At 37.5% G+C, this 17845-nt stretch overlaps 1 protein-coding gene and 1 pseudogene across 1 annotated transcript; both read left to right on the top strand.

The window, feature by feature from the left end:
- LOC143888472 (glutamine--fructose-6-phosphate aminotransferase [isomerizing] 1-like) overlaps positions 1 to 16782 on the top strand; it is a 51410-nt pseudogene extending 34628 nt beyond the window's left edge.
- LOC143887913 (uncharacterized) lies at positions 766 to 4468 on the top strand. Its single transcript, XM_077392160.1, has 5 exons — positions 766 to 939; positions 2120 to 2177; positions 3121 to 3176; positions 3351 to 3722; positions 3814 to 4468. The coding sequence occupies exons 1-5, from the start codon at positions 766 to 768 to the stop codon at positions 4435 to 4437; spliced, it is 1284 nt and encodes a 427-aa protein (XP_077248275.1). The 3' UTR covers positions 4438 to 4468.
- Positions 16783 to 17845: the final 1063 nt, after the last annotated feature.

Below are 17845 nucleotides of genomic sequence, written 5' to 3'. Positions count from 1 at the left end.
GGTTTCGGTTTCGGTACGAAATCTTGTAAAAATTTCACCGAAATTTCGGTGAAATTTTGTACTTCACCGAAACATTTCACCGAAATTTCCTAAATGTGTTTCGGCCGAAATTTTTGAAACTTTTGGCGAAGTTTGGTACTTTTCCGACTCAATGTGAATTTTGTTTCGTTTTCCACCGCAACCGAAATATTTCGGTCGAAACGAAACATTTCGGCCGAAATTTAAAACCATGGTTGCAAGTTTTCAAGCTTGAAATATTGATGACGTTGCAAGTTTCCATGTCCTATGACAATTGAAACCCATAACCGTTGCTTCCAATCTTCTTTACAACGGCATATAGTCTGATCTTTTTGTTGTAAAACTCTTGTTTTCTTTTCTTTCTTGTGAACTGGACTCTAGTAATTTAAATTTCTTTGCTCTTGCATCTGGCACCTCTACTTATAGATCTCCCTAATGCATGTCACCATCTCTTCTGCAATTTTGTTTTCCTATACTACAATCGGAAATGATACTAGATCAAGAACGCTATTGGCTTGGGATTTCTCCCATACACCATCCTGAATGGACTGTTTTCTGTGGATTTGTTGTATAAAGAGTTATTAGCGAACTCTGTGTGAGTTAGTGCTATATTCCACTGTCTCTTTTAGGCTGCCAATAATACTTTTGACAGTGAAGTGTACAACTCAGTGTTTTAGCTGTAGCCATGGCTAGCTATGTATGATACATCTTTAGTAGTTGGATAATGTTATTGTGCATCATCGACTGATGACAAAGATAAGCCGCCAAAGAACTGTATTCTCTACATATAACTTTGAGATCATGTCAAACTTGATAACTGGAAGATATAGAGGTCAACAACATGACTCTTTTGCTCAACGCACTAATAACTCTGTTCTGACTTCCTTCCTTCCGTCAAATGACAAAGATAAGCTCTTAAAGGTAATCCGCCATTTGGCATTCCAACTACTCAGCTTATGTTGCCCATTAATGTGCTTTAGAGCTTCATGTTCTGAAAATAGGATGAACTCCTATTGAATAATGGAATACCGTCAATGTTGAAGAGCATGCATGATGGCATAAAATCCATGTCATATGTAGAGTACTGACGCGTGGTGTCGCTCAGATTTTCAATAAAGCTATAGGAAGGCCTTCTTAGCTCAATATTGCTTTAGTGCGTGTTTGGCATACCGTTTAAAACACCGTTTGGCGTTTGAAACACCGTTTTGGGGCCAAACGGCCGTTTGGGAGTGTTTGGGTGCACAGCCACCGTTTGAAACGCCGTTTGAAACACCGTTTTGAACCCTCAAAACGGCGTTTTGCAAACGGAGGGGGGGAGGTCCGTTTGCAAAACGCCGTTTTGAACGGAGTTTTTAGGTTATGGGTTTTTACATATTTACCCTCATCAAACCCATATTTACACCTTCGTTTTTTTGGCAAGTTAAAACGAAATTTTCCTCGACTCTCGCTGTGCTCCAAAAAAAGAAGACACGAGACTTGTCTTCCACCTCCAGACGTCTCCTTGCAACCTCAGACTCCAAGCTTCATAGCAGGTACGGATCTCTCTCTCTTCTTTCTGTTTTTTTTTTCCTTTTTTTTTATCTTGTTAAATCTCATAAAATAGGGTTTCTAAAAACCCAAAATAGGGTTTTCTGGTTCTCTGTTTGTTGGGGTTTCGTGGGTTTTGGTAAACCATGGAAGCCTCTGTTTCTTTGGATTCCTTAAAACGTAGAGAGGAATCCATGTTTCTTTGGAAGCCTCTGTTTCTTTGCCTGCAATCTATGTGATTGGAGCTATTGATGGCAGTCTTCATGTTTCTTTGGAAGCCTCTGTTTTTTTCTTTTTACTGTTTATTTACTAGTAAGTCTCAAATTCGTATATCTATTGACAGGGAGCACGAAGTTGCATTATTGATTTGTTAAAATGTAGAGAAAGTCTTGCCTGCAACTTATGTGATTTCTGTCTGAAAATGTTTCGTTTGAGAATTCTACATTAACATCAGATCTTTAGTGAATGATTTTATTTTCATTAATTTATTTCCTTTATTTCTTTATATGGAAAAGATCTGTTAGAAAGCTCTTGTCTGGTTGTTAGCTTGATCTTTATGTCAAATCTGACACAGTTAAGCTTACTAGTCATGATTAGATCAGAAGAACAATGTGCTTGGGCCTGTATCTGTGGTAATTATATAATTGGTAATCATATAAGCTAAGATCATGTTTTGTAAGTTCGGTTATACATTCGTCCTGTATGCTCAATGTAAAAAAGTTCAATATGTATTCTTTGGATGTGGTTAATGATGTTAGATTTCAAGATTAATATGCATATATTTTTTTTATTGGAAACACAATTGCTCAATGGTGCTGAACTGCATATTCAGTGGTAACTTGGCAGTACAGATTAGGTAGTTAGATTTGAAGCTTGATATGCACCTTTTGAATGTGATGCATCAACAGTGGTGTTTGTCTTTGACCATCTGTACTATTTTGTTATGTAATTTGTTTTCCAATTTTTTTGTGGCTAAAGTTGGTCCAGCCGAACAACTACTATAAATTAATGAAGGGATGGGAAAATGGTAAAAGGCTATATCACAAAAACATCTCTTGGATCTGATCCTAAATGCATTATGATTCTTAGAAAGACGGATGCTTCTGATCTGTTCTGATGCAGCTATGATCATCATGGTTACACGGAATCTAATTCGTAATATCATATTTTATATTGTTTCCTTGAATCTTTGACAGGCTGTTTGTGCTAGAATTTATGGATGCACTGGCATTCTTTTAATGATGTGTTTTTCTATTGGCCTGACTAACTTATTTGCCCATCCAAGTCTTTTACTCAACAATCACTTGTTGTTTCATTTGCTAACCAGGATCTATAACTTCTTTCTGTTTGCCTTTTAAGTGTTGATTTAGAGACAAATTCTTTGCTAAATTGAAGCTTTTGGACATTGGTATGATTTTTGAATTAGTAAAAAATAACATTCGTTTTTCTTCTTTTGGCATGTTGTTAAAATGCTTCATTCTAATTCTATCTTTCTTTAGAAGCATTACGGCTACCCCATCAGGATATTGGAAAGCTTGTTTGCATCTAGCGTTTGGAATGTGCCCTTATTTTCAGATATTTCTCTAAAGCTTTTGGTAGTGGTTTTCCTTCTGTTCCTTTCTCCTTTTTACGTTAGTTAGCAATTCCTTTACAAAATCTTAGCTTTCTCAATAAACTTTTAAGCTCTCTTTTAGAACACAAAGCTTTAGAAATCCATTGTTAAATCCCCTTTTTATACTCTCTATTGTAGCTTGACCTTGTAGAGTTGTGTAGAGAATTTCTTGCTTACGCTTTGAATTTTTTAGATGGAAAGTGATCAAGCAAAAAAATCTTCCCAGACTACAAAAGGGAAGGCAAATGGAAAAGAGATTATTAAGAAAGCTCAATGGGACATTGATAGCCATTATGCTTGGATTGACATATGTAAGGACTTAGTTAGGAGGGGATTTAGACCCGGTTCACACTTGAGCAAGGAAGGGTGGGCGCTAGCAACTGATGGTTTTAATGAGAAGACGGGCAAGGGATTCACTAAGGAACAAATGAAAAATCATTGGGACTCGACTAAAAAGGAGTGGCAGTTGTGGCATTCTTTGTTGACCAGTGCAACTGGTTTGGGTTTTGATCATGCGAAGCATTGCATAGATGCATCAGACGATTGGTGGGATACTCAAATTAAGGTAATCAATAAACTTAAACTTAATTTATTTTTATTATAAGTTTTTTTCCATTTCATTAAAAGGATAATGTTTCTTTTTTTGTTTTGTGTAGAGAAATAAAAAGTATGCGTGCTTTAGGAGTCGAGCCTTGGAAAGGTGCTGGGATCTTGAGGAGTTGTTCTTAGATGTTTCTGCAACTGGAAGACTTGCATTTTCTCCTTCTGCAACCCAAGTTGAGACACAAAATAGCAAAGCATCTACCCCATTTGATATAGAGGAAGAGGGAGATGAAGATGTAGGCACACCAGTATCTTCGAATGAGCCTGTTTATGGTGAAGATGAGACGGAACCAGATGTAGTAGCAAGGAAGAAAGAGCCTAATGTAAAACAAAGGGTTGCAAAAAGAAGATCGGTTGCAAATCATATTTCCAAAAACTTAGAGCGTCTCGCGACTGCAGTGGAAAGCAGGAGAACGACTACATCTGTCCGTATGGAGAAGTTTGATGCTGACATGACTAAAATCGTGACGCAATTAGCCTTGTTGCCAGGTTATGAGAGGGGGTCACTAAATTTTTATGCCGCTTGCAAATTGTTCAAGGTGAAAGAGAATCGTGCATTGTGGGTGGCTATGGGAGATGACAAAACAAAGATTGGTTGGCTACATTATGAGTTGGGAGTCCCATTGCAACCGTCATTCGATGATGACGATGTTTACTATCCCCAGCCCATTGATTAGTTTTCTATCTGTTGGTTGTGAACTTGTGTTACTTGGATGTTGTCAAGTGGCGTTATTTTTTATCTTGTGATCGATGGTTGTGAACTTCTGATAGTTTTTTGAGTATTGCAACTTGTTGGTTGTTACTTTTATTTCGAACTGGTTGGTTTTTATATGTTAGTTGAACAAGCTCAAGACAATGTATAACTTTTTCATTCTTATACAATTTATTTTGAACTGTTTTTACACTACAGAGGCCTGGAGCATACTAGTAACATCTTCCCTTGGTGTGCCATACGGGATTTGAATATGCTAGTTGTTGGTTTTTTATTTGCAGGGAATATGGATTCAGGAGATGGGTCAGATGCATCAATTGAATCAATTGACAGTGACGAAGATTATGATGATGAAGATTTGATGGCCATGGTTGTTGAAGGTGTGCAAGATGCAATTAGGTATTATTCTATGTATTTTTGCAAGACACCTTGCCGAACAAGTAAATACACTGGGCATAAATTTATCATGGACCTATTAGATGGTGCACCAAACCGATGCTATGAGCAACTTCGTATGGAGAAACATGTATTTAGGAACTTGTGTAATTTATTCAAAACAAGATATGGGTTAACACCAACGAAAGCAATGTCTATTGAGGAGATAATGGCAATGTTTCTGATGACATTAGGACATGGCGTTTCTAATAGGTATATGCAGGAGCGGTTCCAACATTCTGGAGAGACAATTAGCCGGCAATTTCATAAAATCTTAACTTGTGCAATGCGATTTTCGTCTGATATGATTAAGCCAGAGCCTAATTACAATGATATTATTCCTGCATACATCCAAAATAGGGCAAAATTTTATCCATACTTCAAAGATTGTATTGGAGCTATTGATGGCACCCACATTCAAGTGATTGTGCCTCAAGCAGAGCAAATTCCATATCGAGGAAGGAAAGGTTACACCTCAACAAATGTCATGGCATGCTGTGACTTTGACATGTGCTTCACCTTTACATGGGCAGGATGGGAAGGTGTTGCTCATGACACAAGGATTTTTTCAGAGGCACTGCGTACGCCGGATCTTAATTTTCCTCACCCACGGGGAGGTAAGTACACAAATAATACTATAAATTTAATATAATATAATATATAATATCTTACATAACTTTCTTTTCAAATTTTGATGTAGATAAATATTATGTGGTTGATGCCGGCTACCCCAATATGAAGGGATCTTGGCCCCGTACAAGGGAGAAAGGTCACATGTTCCAGCTTTTCGACATGGTACTCAACCAATAAGTGGTTCAAATGAGCAATTTAATCAAGCACACGCCTCTCTTAGGAACATTATAGAGCGCACATTTGGTGTATGGAAAAATAGATGGGCCTTGCTATCCAGAATGCCTAAATTCGATTTAAATACCCAGATACAACTAATTGTAGCATCAATGTCACTGCACAACTACATCAGAAAGCATGCAAGTCGTGATGAGGAGTTCGATAGAGCTGACCATGATGATACATATATGCCTACTGTTAATGTTGGTTTGGGTTATGATCATGCTATGGATCAGAATGATACATTTGACTATGCACATGATGATGCTTTCATGGGTTCGATTCGGGACCGCATTCGTGATGAATTATGTTCTATATAAATTACTCATTGTGCCACTTTTTAAATTTATTTTTTTGTGAACAATAGTATAACTAGTTATGGCAATGATGTTTAATTTTAATTGTGTTGAATGAGATCCTAATGACCTTCTAATATTGGCCTAATGAGAGAATAATTGAGTTACATTGAGGCCAACCAAACAATGCCCTTTTTGGTCATTTTACCACTAAAACTCCGATTTGGGGCATTTGCAACCAAACACACAATACCTCCGTTTGCCGTTTAAAACGCCGTTTTGATCTGGCCAACCAAACACCAAAACGCCGTTTGGCAAAACGCCGTTTTGAACCAAAACGCCGTTTTGCAAAACGCCGTTTCAAACGCTATTTCAAACGGTACGCCAAACACACCCTTAATGCTCATGTGAGAGGCATCACAATCCATTTAAAATACCTTCTCGAAGTCTTGAAAAGCTACAATATGAGCCATTGTGGTCTTCTACTTTATCAACTTGAAGCTCTTCTCTGCCTCTGCCGTCCACTAAAATGCACCACCCTTTAGAGGAATGGTGATTAGAGCGATGACATAACTGATGTTCCTGGCCAAACCACAGAAGGTACAGACCCAATTGAATGCTTGTAGGCACATATCATGTAAGTATATTATCCACTTACTCTTGATCCAATTTGATGCCTATAGCTAATACCATGTATCCCACAATATCAGCGGATTTTTCTAGAAGTTGCAATTCTTGAGATTGATAGTATTTTGTCAACACCTACACTATGTTGCATCCTTCTTTGGTGTTAGAATGACCGACACTGCACATGTGCTTTCACCCTCCCTGATCATCCCGTTCTTCAATAATTCATCTACCATCTTTGGAACTCTTGATGTTCCTTGGGGCTCATTCTATATGCTGGTTTGTTTGGAAAGCTAGACCTTCAGGCGAGTTTTATGTGATGTTGAATATCCCTCATAGGAGGTTATCCTCCTGTTAACTGGCCTGGGATCACATCCATGTACTCCTGCATCAATGAGTAGTCTTGGCGGAAAAATAATAGCCTATTGGCCTTCCTTAGCCACCAAAAAATAAATAATTGTACATTCTTCAGATTCCTTCATGAAATCCATTGAAAGAGTAAGTTTTTGTCACTACAATTATGGATTTAATTTCTGGTAGTATATAAAGTGAAACATTGGCTTGCATAGTCATTTTCTAAGATTTTGATGGCTGTTATACTTTGTTGCTCCGCAGTTATGTTGATTCCCCTAGTATGATGCTGGGTATAATTGACAGTTTGGTTCTGATTTTGTTCCTAACTATGTCTTATGTATTGCTTCTGCAATTTGCCTAAGTTCATGAAGATCAAAACTGTACTTACTGTTGGTAGTGGTATTGCAGGATGGAGGTGTATCTATCCTCAAGTTTGACGGTGACAGGCCTGAAAAACATGGACGTCTTCCTAGACCTGCATCAGTGCATCGTGCATTATCTGTTCTTGAGATGGAGGTCGAGCAAATAAAGAAAGGAAAGTACAAACATTTCATGCAAAAAGAAATTCATGAACAGCCCGAGTCCCTTACGACAACAATGAGGGGGAGGCTTATATGTGGAGGTTCGTGGAAAGCTAAGAGTGTTCTTTTGGGTGGCCTTAAGGATCATCTGAAAACAATCAGGTGTAGTAGACGGATAGTCCTCATTGGTTGCGGTTCAAGCTATAATACAGCTCTAGCTGCAAAATCATTTCTGCAAGAGCTTTCTGGTAAGTACATTTGGCATGTCAACAGATTACTTCTTATTAACTAAACACTTTAAGATAATGATGCTGCTATATTTTATCCTTAGTAATGGTTTGATGGAATTAGGTGTCGCTGTTAGTGTGAAACTCGCAAGCTCTCTCTTGGACATGAAGGATCCTATATACAGAGATGATACAGCAGTTTTTGTCAGTCAGTCCGGTGAAACTACTGATACACTGCATGCATTAGAATATGCCCAAAAGAATTGAGCACTATGTGTTGGCATAACAAATACTGTCGGTAGTGCAATAGCCAGGAAGACAGAATGTGGTGTTCACATAAATGCTGGGTGCGAGATAGGTGTGGCTAGTACCAAGGTAATTAATTACAGCTCTTACATTCCTTGATTTTACTTGTATTGTCACAGTTCTAATGTGAATACCACTATAATTCAACAGGCGTACACGAGTCAAATTGTAGTGATGGCCATGATTGCTTTAGCTATTGGAGATGACACAATATCCAGTCAAGCAAGAAGGGAGGCTGTAATAAATGGACTGTGTGACTTGCCAAGTATGCTTCACATGGTCTCTTTTATCTTTCTCTGTCAATGAGCTATTGGCATGGGAGTCTAAAAACTTTAATTCCATTATCTCAAGAATAGAATGGAAGATAACAAAAGGCATAGAAGGTATTGACCCTTTTATATCTTGTTTCTTTTGGCAGATAAAGTTAGAGAGGTATTGAAACTTGACAATGAAATGAAGGATCTGGCAAAAATTTTAATGAACGAACAATTACTTCTCATGTTTGGCAGAGGATACACCCATGCCACAGCTCTCGAGGGTGCCTTGAAAGTGGAAGAAGTTGCTCTTTTGCCCACTTTAGGAATATATGCAGGTGAAATGAAGCACGGCCCATTGGCATTAGTCGATGAAACTCGCCCAATTATTGTTATTGCTACACATGATGGTTGTTTCAGGTTGACTTCGTGGTTGTGTATCAGTCAGCATTACTCATTTGATGAGAATACTTTTGCTTAGTACTCACATATATTCTGTACTTTATGGCAGCAAGCAACAGTCGGTAATTCAGCAACTTCATGCTCGTAAAGGTCGCTTAATTGTGATGTGCTCAAAAGGAGAGGCATCATCGGTCTGTTCCAGTGGAAGCTGTAGTGATTGAGGTTCCTCAGGTCGAGGATTGTCTCCAACCAATAGTTAATATAGTCCCATTGCAGGTATGCTGTCATTGTCACCTTGTTCATTTTGGATAGAATTGCATATTATAGGTCATATTGAATAATTTATGCAAATATTTCTAGTTTTTTCTTTCCTTTATGATAGGGTGCAACTCTTGATTTTTCGGAATTCGGGTTGAGCTTTTACCTTAAATCGGGTTGGGTTTGGGTTGAGTCCAATTCATTAGGGAGGGATTCTTATGTATTAGGGAGGGATTCTTATGTATACGTTGGTGATGTGTAGCTTCTCTTCTTTCATTAACATGAAATATTGCAACACACAGACACACACACACACACACACACACACACATATATATATATATATGTGTGTGTGTGTGTGTGTGTGTGTGTGTGTGTGTGTGCTTCTTAAAACTTCTTTGGAAATACATCTATTGTCTTTGTAAACCTGTACATGTACATCTTTGTGAAACTGTGCATAAGCTTTTGGAAACATGGATGGGAAGAAAATAGTCAGCATGTCATTTATAATTTTAAATACATCAGCCCTTTCAAAGAACTAGTACAAGTACAGATTGTATTCTTGTTTTGGTGGAGATCAAGTTGTGATCATTTGTATGAGATGCTCATAAATTTTCTTGTGCAATGCTTAAGTTAACTGTGGACATATACACAATGCGAACCAGCTTCAACTGTAGATGATTACTGTTGGAGTGTTACTTTATTATGCTTCTATTTTCAGATGTCGAGTTTCTTCATTCCTCTTTCTGTATTTGTGACAGTTATTGGGATCATCTCACTGTTCTACGTGGATTTAACGTAGACCAGCCTCGTAATCTTGCGAAAAGCGTGACAACTCAGCGATGACAAGGTATTAGAAAATCCCATGTTCTTTATCTGTTCTTACTTTTTAACCCAGAGTGCTAATTTTAACTTCTTTACTATAATGAAGGGTGTCATTCTGTTTAGGCCCCATTTTCTTTTGTTTGCCTTCTACCATCATGGTCTAAACAGTTAAATAGTTTGCAGTTGTACAAGTATTCTATTAATGAAATGGAGATAACAGAGATTTGGTAATTCAGGCTGTATTCTTTGCTTTTGATTATTGTTCTCAACCTTTCCCTACACTTTCTTTCTTAATCATTGCTTGTAATTGAAAAATGGCAACCATATGCTAAAGTGGTATTCATTGAAAGATTCATTTAGATATGTAAACCAAAAGTATGTAAATCAAATATAAACTGGATTATCGCATTCCCGTGGATTTTCTTGTTTGTGTGAGATTGCAATCCATGTATTTCTTGTAAATAATAGCTCAAATTTATTGTTCAAGTTCAAGATTATTAGCATTCAAGATTACTAGTAAACAGACACAATTGTGAAAGCACATATGAAAAGGTAAAAGAATATCAAGTTAATTTTTTTTTTTTTTTTTTTGCAAATACCGTAAGAATTGCTTCTTCAATTGCTGTATCAGGTCTACTACATGTCATGACATGCATGAAACTACTAATAACCTTAGTAGTCGAGAAATAGTTCTAGTATTACGATAACCAAAGTTTGAATTCAAAATGTATAGAAACCCACGTGCATTAAAAGTGATTAAACTTCTTGAATATTTTCTCTATGCAATGAGATTGAGGTAGAATCGAGTTGTTATTCCTTCTCACTATTGTACACCCCCCACCCCGCGAGGGAAGAAAAATCTGCAACATGTCAGATCATGTCAGATTTTGATAACCAAAGCTTTCTAGCACTTTTAATAATATGAAGATTAGTACTACATATTAACATTTCATCCACGTATAAATATATAATTACACCTTTATTAATTTTAAACTTACTTTGTACCTATGATTTGGCCGACACTTCGAATTTATTGCTGACAGACGTGTCGTGTCGTGTCCGACACGACACCCGTGTCCACACGTGTCGACACTCCTTTAGACACTTTCAAATGTATTGCTAGAAGTGTTAGCAACTTTATATGTATGTATGTGTATGAGTGTGACACTATTTCTAGTTTTTTATGGGTTTCCATATCAGATACATCGTATCCGTGTCGAAACTTGGTCGAAACTCGGCACACGAATTTGTGTCCACAAATCATGAGTATATGTACTTTCTATTTTAGCCGTGTCCCCGTTTCTAATTTTTGGGAGTTTGACGTGTCCGACACCCCGTGTCCGTGTCCACAAATCATAGTTTGTACACATTTATTAGACTAATGTATTCTAAAACTATTTGTTATTATGAACTTGTTTTTAACTCAGAATTGATCTAGGGACCCAGGTTAGTATCTTAAATGTTATTGATAAAAAAGATTAAAAGAGTGGGGTATACCACCTTACCTCCAAACCAAGAAGCTTACACCCCATCTGAAGGCTCCCATAGCCGTTTCAGGACTGTCTACAATAACATAACTCTTATATTTTATCTCATAGGCATAATTTTCAAGATGATTCTCTACTTGATAAGCCTTTCTAAATTGATGGGACTCTTTTGGCTTCAAATCAAGGATCATGGAATGAAGTTCCAGTCATATTTGATAGAACATGGTGATTCATTTATTATTATTATTTTTTTGCATTAATCATATCAATCAATAGCTTACTACCAGATTCCCTCCAAACATCTAAAAAACTAAAATCTTTATAGTGTCTAAGACCATCAAACATTGTTGTAGCTTCTACCCGCAGGTTAGTCCCAATCTTATAATCATGAGAGAAAGTAAAGACCATCTTATTTGTGTGATTTTTTACTATCTCATCACCCCTTGTGAGCCAGGACACCCTCAGACGCCCCATCCGTATTCAGTTTTAGCTTTCCACTCTTTGGATTTTTTGAGCACACTCGAATAACTCTAGCGATTTTTTATTGGTTTGGGATTGATATCAATTTCCCCAAAGGCCTACGCTTCCCAATGTGAACAATTTGAAGATGAGAAAAAAAACTAGGAAGAACTTTTCCCCAAGTAATGAAAACCTTGATAATAATGTGGACAGGCTTAGTAGAGATTTTCATGTCTGTTACATCTCTCCCTCCATATCTTCCAGGTAATGAGAGAAGGAATAACTTTCAAAGCAAACCCAATTGTTGATTTACTTCTCAAGCTCAAGCCACTGAATAATCCTAGCATTGATGGACTGATTTTTTATAAAAGGCACACCAAGATAGATGGTAAAGTGGCTCTAGATAGTTCAAGCTATGTCACTTTCAACAAATACGTGGTCCGGATCCTCTTCTTTAGGCATGATACTTGGATTTATAAGAGGAGAATCGCAAAACCATTTTTCCAAAATGTGGCATTATCTCTCTACTACTACTAATCCGCTCATCTTTCACCAGGATCATGTCTTTTTCTGCTGGTTAGAATCACCTGCTTTGCTTTCGGTTAGATAGAAGCTTTCACCCTTTAGCTATGATTTGTGGACACGGACACACCCTTTAGCTATGATTTGTGGACACGGACACGGAGTGTCGGACACGGCAGGCCCCCAAAATTTAGAAATGGGGACACGGCTAAAAATAGAAAGTATACATGATGCAACAACAAATATTAATTAAAGAAGAGCTAAAAAGAGTTTACAATAAAAGAGGCAAGCACAATATACAATAATAAAACAGAATGCCACACTTGACATTGCACAAAAATGTGTCCACACACCCACATTAAATCTAACACTTATGGCAGTACATTTAAAAGTGTCCAAAGGAGTGTCGACATAGGTGGACACGCATGTCATGTCGGACATGGCAGGACATGTGTGTCAGCAATAAATTCAAAGTGTCAGCAATAAATGCAAAGTGTCAGCTAAAACATAGCCCTTTAGATACTTGGATTTCCTCAAGTCACTCTAAAAGTAGACTTGATGAGCATATTGTGAATACTTGTGATTCTAAAGGCGCTAATGAAATCCCACAGGGACTTGGTACTTCCTTGGGCTTACAAACACTATCCCATGCCACCCAATAGTTCTTTCTTCCCTGACCCATAGTTTCCCATCAAAAGTTTGCAAGTATACTTTCAATCTTCTAAGAACTACATGAGGTTTTTTAGAGAAGACAGGATATATATAGGAATGGAAGATATAACATAACATGATTGAGTAATACACGCTTACCTCCCGAAGATATAAGTTTTCCTTTCTATTCTTCAATCCATTGGGAGATTTTTTTTTCAATTAGACTTTTGAAATATTTAATCTTTAGGTGACCCTTTTATAGAGGCACACCTCAACTCAACTCAACTCAACTAAGCTTTTGTCCCACACTAGTTAGGGTCGGCTAATGAATCCTTTAGAAAATTTACATGAAGAAGGTGAAAGGATCTACCTGGCTCAAATTGACCAAGTCTAAATAATCTATATGAAGAAGATAATATATCATCGTTAGCAATGAAAGAATGAGCTATGGGGATGCAACAAGCAAAAGTAATAGCCTGCCTTCCGATCCTGGAATAACTTTCCTAAGCTCTTGTTCCATTCTTCCTCTGCGATAATAAAGAAATGAGGGGATAATAGATCGCCCTCTCGAAGATACCTGCTTGATTTAAAAGGCCCTTAGGTTCACCATTAATGCATATTTGAAGCCAACAATTGGATACAATATTCTTCATCATGTGAATGAGAGAGATCCTAAAACCAAATTGTGGCAATTCTGAATCTGATCTCGCCCAATCACAAGCTTTAACCATATCGAGTTTGAATATCATGTTGTCCTCATAGTCCTTCCTATCAGTATTTTTGATCATTTCATTCACAATAGAAATGTTGTCTATGATATTCTTGCCTTTGACAAATGCAGTATGTTTTGGTGATAAGGTTTTCAAGTATATCACTTTAGCAACTAGTGACCACCTTAGTCATAATTTTGTAGATAAAGTTACAAAGGCTAATATGACAATAGTTAGACATACCTCTTGGCTACTCCTTAGGAATAATAGTAATGAAGGTGGAAGTGTAAGACTTTCGAAGGAGGTGACATGAAATGAATTCTTTGATAGCTATAACCAGTTATTGTTTAATAGTCTCCCAATAAAAAATGAAGAAAGTACTATCAAAGCCATCAGAACTGGGCGCACTATCGGCTGGCATGCCAACAAGCAATTGCTTAATACTTCCTCTGATGGCCGTGACATCAACATGGAATCACCCTCATCCGTGATTATATTAGGAATTATATCAAGAATGTCATAATTATTAAAAAAAAATCCATCTTTCTGACTAGAGGTTACTATAGAAGGAGCACGCTACTTCTTGAATTGTTAGGGGTCCTCCACCCAATCACCATTATGCCTAAGGCTGCTAATATCTGTGCTACTTAAGTGTGGAGAACTTAGGATTTTTGTCCCCTTCTTTTAACCATTTATCCCTCAATTTCTGCCTCATAAAAATCTTTTCCTTTAGGGGAGCATTATGGAGTTTCTGCCAAGCTAGAGCTAGAACCTCACCAATGTAAGCAAATTCTCTTCATACATATTTTCAGTCAGAGTAACCGAGTTTTCTGCCGCTGATATTTTCAAACACATCCCTAAAGGCCGCATTATTCCAATTCTTGAGCCTAACTTTCGGCCCCTCAATTTAGCGGCTAGAATATAGAATTCACTCCCATAAATGGGTTTTGCCAGTCCTCTTTGACTATATATATGAATATTTCATCAAGGGTCCACATCTTCTGGAATCAGAAAGACCTTCTAATCACCATGTTCAGTTTAGTGGAGATTAAAATTAGAACATGATCGGAGTAAGTTCTTGATAGATTACTTACTTTGACTTGGACGTCCTGCTCACTCCATATACGATTTAAGAGGACTAACAAGTCTAGCCTTCACCCTACCACCTTCCTCTTGATTATTGCATCTAGTGAATTTATTACCAACATCCGCTAATCGAACCCCTTCCACTGCATCTTGAAAGTCATATATAGATCTGAGAGACGGAGTCCACCCTCCAGCCTTTTCCTCCCGATTAAGAATAGCATTGAAATCCCCTTCAACAACCCATTTTTAATTAATATTGCTCTTGCACTAAATTATATACTCCTAAAGTGAGAAGAGGATAGAGAATGAAACCTTGCCTATAACCCATCATAATGCAAGAAGAGGATAAAAATAAAACTCCCTTAACAAGGAAAAAATATTATTTATTATGAATATAAGGAATCCAAAATTGGTTGCATCTAGCATCTCCTCTACAATCCTTTGGGAGGCTAGTGCAATCCTAAAACCTGAATTAGTGATGGTGTTGCAAGCATAATTGGACAAGCTGTATTCAACAAGGTTACCTTCCCTACAAATGTGAGTAATAGAAAATTCCATTGCAGATAATATTTCCCTTAAGAGAAGGATAATATGTTCTTCCACATTATCCATATCCTCGGCCGCGCATCATCTGCCATAGAATGTTCCGTACTTATTTTGTTTGCAATTTCATTGATATCTGTTACATTATCCATATCCTTGGGCACACCTCAACTACAAAGAGTATTGTGAAGTTTGATCAAATATTTCAATCTACTAACAGAGGGTTTATTTTTAACCCCTATGATATTCCAGATCAAGACATTGAACATTGAGAAGTATATCTCTTTGACCTGCCAATGTGGGTCTTAACCCAGCTAACAAATCGTTTCATGCTGCACTCTATACTCTCCGATCTCACAGCTTAAGCTTTTGGAGTAATTGGTTGTTTGACATGGTATCAGAGAAAAGGTCCTGAGTACAAACCTCCATGATAGTAAAAAGGGAAATCATATCACAACCACCATATTTTGATGATCTCAGTCCTCACATTATTAAAAAGTACGGTATGGCCCGTACCGTAGGATGATCCAAATCATCCAATAGATGGGCCACAACCTAAATAGGTTGTGCCCCAAAAGCCATTTCCATAGGTTGATCCTAACCCTCCGATCTATGGTGGGACTGAATATTAGAGGGCATCCTAACCCTCTCTAGATCGGAGGGTTAGCATCAACCTATCGAAATGATTTTTGGGTCACAAGCTATTTAGGCTATGGCCCATCTAATGGACGGTTTGGATCATCCTATGATGCGGGCCATACCGTACCTTCTAATAAAGTGTGGAGGTACAAAATATGGTAGGAGTGATATCATTTCCCTAGTAAAAATCCACAAGCAAATGGCCAGAGCCCAAAAGAGGCGGGCCACATGTGCCACGTGTAGGCCAACCCTAAAAAGGGGCCACACGTGAGGGGCAGTGTTAAAGTATAAAAGATTTAATAACACCTTCTCCAACAGCTTAAGCTTTTGGAGTAACTGGGCAGTGTTAAAGTATAAAAGACTTAATAACACCTTCTCCAACAGTTTTGGAGTAACTGGTTGTTTGACAGAAATATCCAAAGATTTGATTCCCATCAGTTTTACATTACTATTTTCCTTATTAACCTTTTGCATCACTATGTTCTCAATCTGGCTCTGTTGCTCTTCATCATTCCCCCGACCAATACAGTAGCTATTCCCAGCTTCTCTATTGATTCTTGTATTAATCTCCAAATCAGACTGTAATTGAATTTCCTGCTGGTCTTTCTTATGAGCTCACTAATATCCTTACTTTTCTTGCAGGTATATGATTATGTTGATTTGATTCCTTGATTAGAAATTGAATCGGATTCCAACTGGGACAAAGCCTCAACTTGGCCACCTATCTCAAGTTCACTATCAGATGGCATGGTTTTTGTCACTTTTGGAGATGAATTGGTTTGTATGAATTACGATAATCTTATCTGCAGTTGCTCGACCCTATGTTGATTTCCATAATTGAAAGTTACTTTCTTCTCAATCCTCTTAAACCATTTCATACTATGACCTTTTATAACTACCGCTCACTCCATAAACAATTGGGGATGATTCTATCAAGTCTAACGTTCACTGATGTGGAATCAGATCACAACCAAGGACATTTATTTAGGCATAGAGTAGTATTAGTAGACTTGTTTCATGAATAAAAGTAAGGGGAACTACTATAAAAAAAAGACTCAAAATCTTGAAAGCAAGGTCTTGACTTGAACAAAACAAGTCTTGGTACAAGAAAGACTTGGCGACACTTTTCTCTTTAATAACTGGTTGTGGAACCCCATATGTGGAGTGTTTACGTATTGAATGAAGAGTCAAGTGTCTGTCAACTGTGTATTTGTGTAAACATGTAACAATGAGTGGTGTAATGTGACTAGTGGGATGTCACTCAGTAGCACCCTCCCTTTACCAGACGTCCAGACATCGTAGATGACAAGGAGTGACCCATGAAAATTTTCCTTAATAATAGGGTCCTCTACTATTGAGGTTAATGTTCCAAATCGAGTTAACGCGGCCCATTTAAAAACTATGTCCATAACTATATCTGAAAGTCCTTCATAACTTAGGATTCAGCTGATCGGGATTTCTTAGTGAAAAGGCTGAAGTCATTTAACAAAAACTACAAGTCCTAAACCTACTAATTTCGAAATACATCGTACACACAAATTACAAATGTTCTTCTTTCTTTCTTTTTCATCTCTTCTTTGGGATCCGCCACACCATTCTTGCCCTCAAACTTCTTTTCCTTACTATGGATTGATATGTATATTGCCTTAGATTTCCGCCAAACAATTGTGTCATTTTCTCATTTCATGTTTATCAAAGTTTCAAGCAAAAATTATTTTCGCACACGAAAATCTTCCAAGGTGAATTGGACTTCACAAACGCCGTCAAATATTCCAAACCAGAACTGGCTGAATTTACCTTCAATCACGGGATCATTGCAAATCCGCACTGCCTCTTTAAGCGAATCAAGGATCTCCTAAGAATAGAGTTGTTCATAACCAATCAGAACAGCCACGAGAACATTGGATACTCATCGCAAGAAC

The sequence above is a fragment of the Tasmannia lanceolata genome, unplaced genomic scaffold, assembly GCF_043159265.1.
Source record: "Tasmannia lanceolata isolate RefF3 unplaced genomic scaffold, GAP_Taslan_0.1 ptg000012l, whole genome shotgun sequence".
NCBI classification, from domain to species: domain Eukaryota; kingdom Viridiplantae; phylum Streptophyta; class Magnoliopsida; order Canellales; family Winteraceae; genus Tasmannia; species Tasmannia lanceolata.
This window is presented reverse-complemented; position numbering and strand designations above follow the sequence as displayed.

What these genes read in the sequence shown, in the direction of transcription:
- LOC143887913 (XM_077392160.1), top strand. Translation starts at nt 766, where the DNA reads ATGACAAAGATAAGCCGCCAAAGAACTGTATTCTCTACATATAACTTT. An exon ending in TGCTTGGGCCTGTATCTGTG is followed by an intron (nt 2,178 to 3,120) that starts GTAATTATATAA and finishes CCTTATTTTCAG; the next exon opens with ATATTTCTCTAAAGCTTTTG. An exon ending in TGTTCCTTTCTCCTTTTTAC is followed by an intron (nt 3,177 to 3,350) that starts GTTAGTTAGCAA and finishes TGAATTTTTTAG; the next exon opens with ATGGAAAGTGATCAAGCAAA.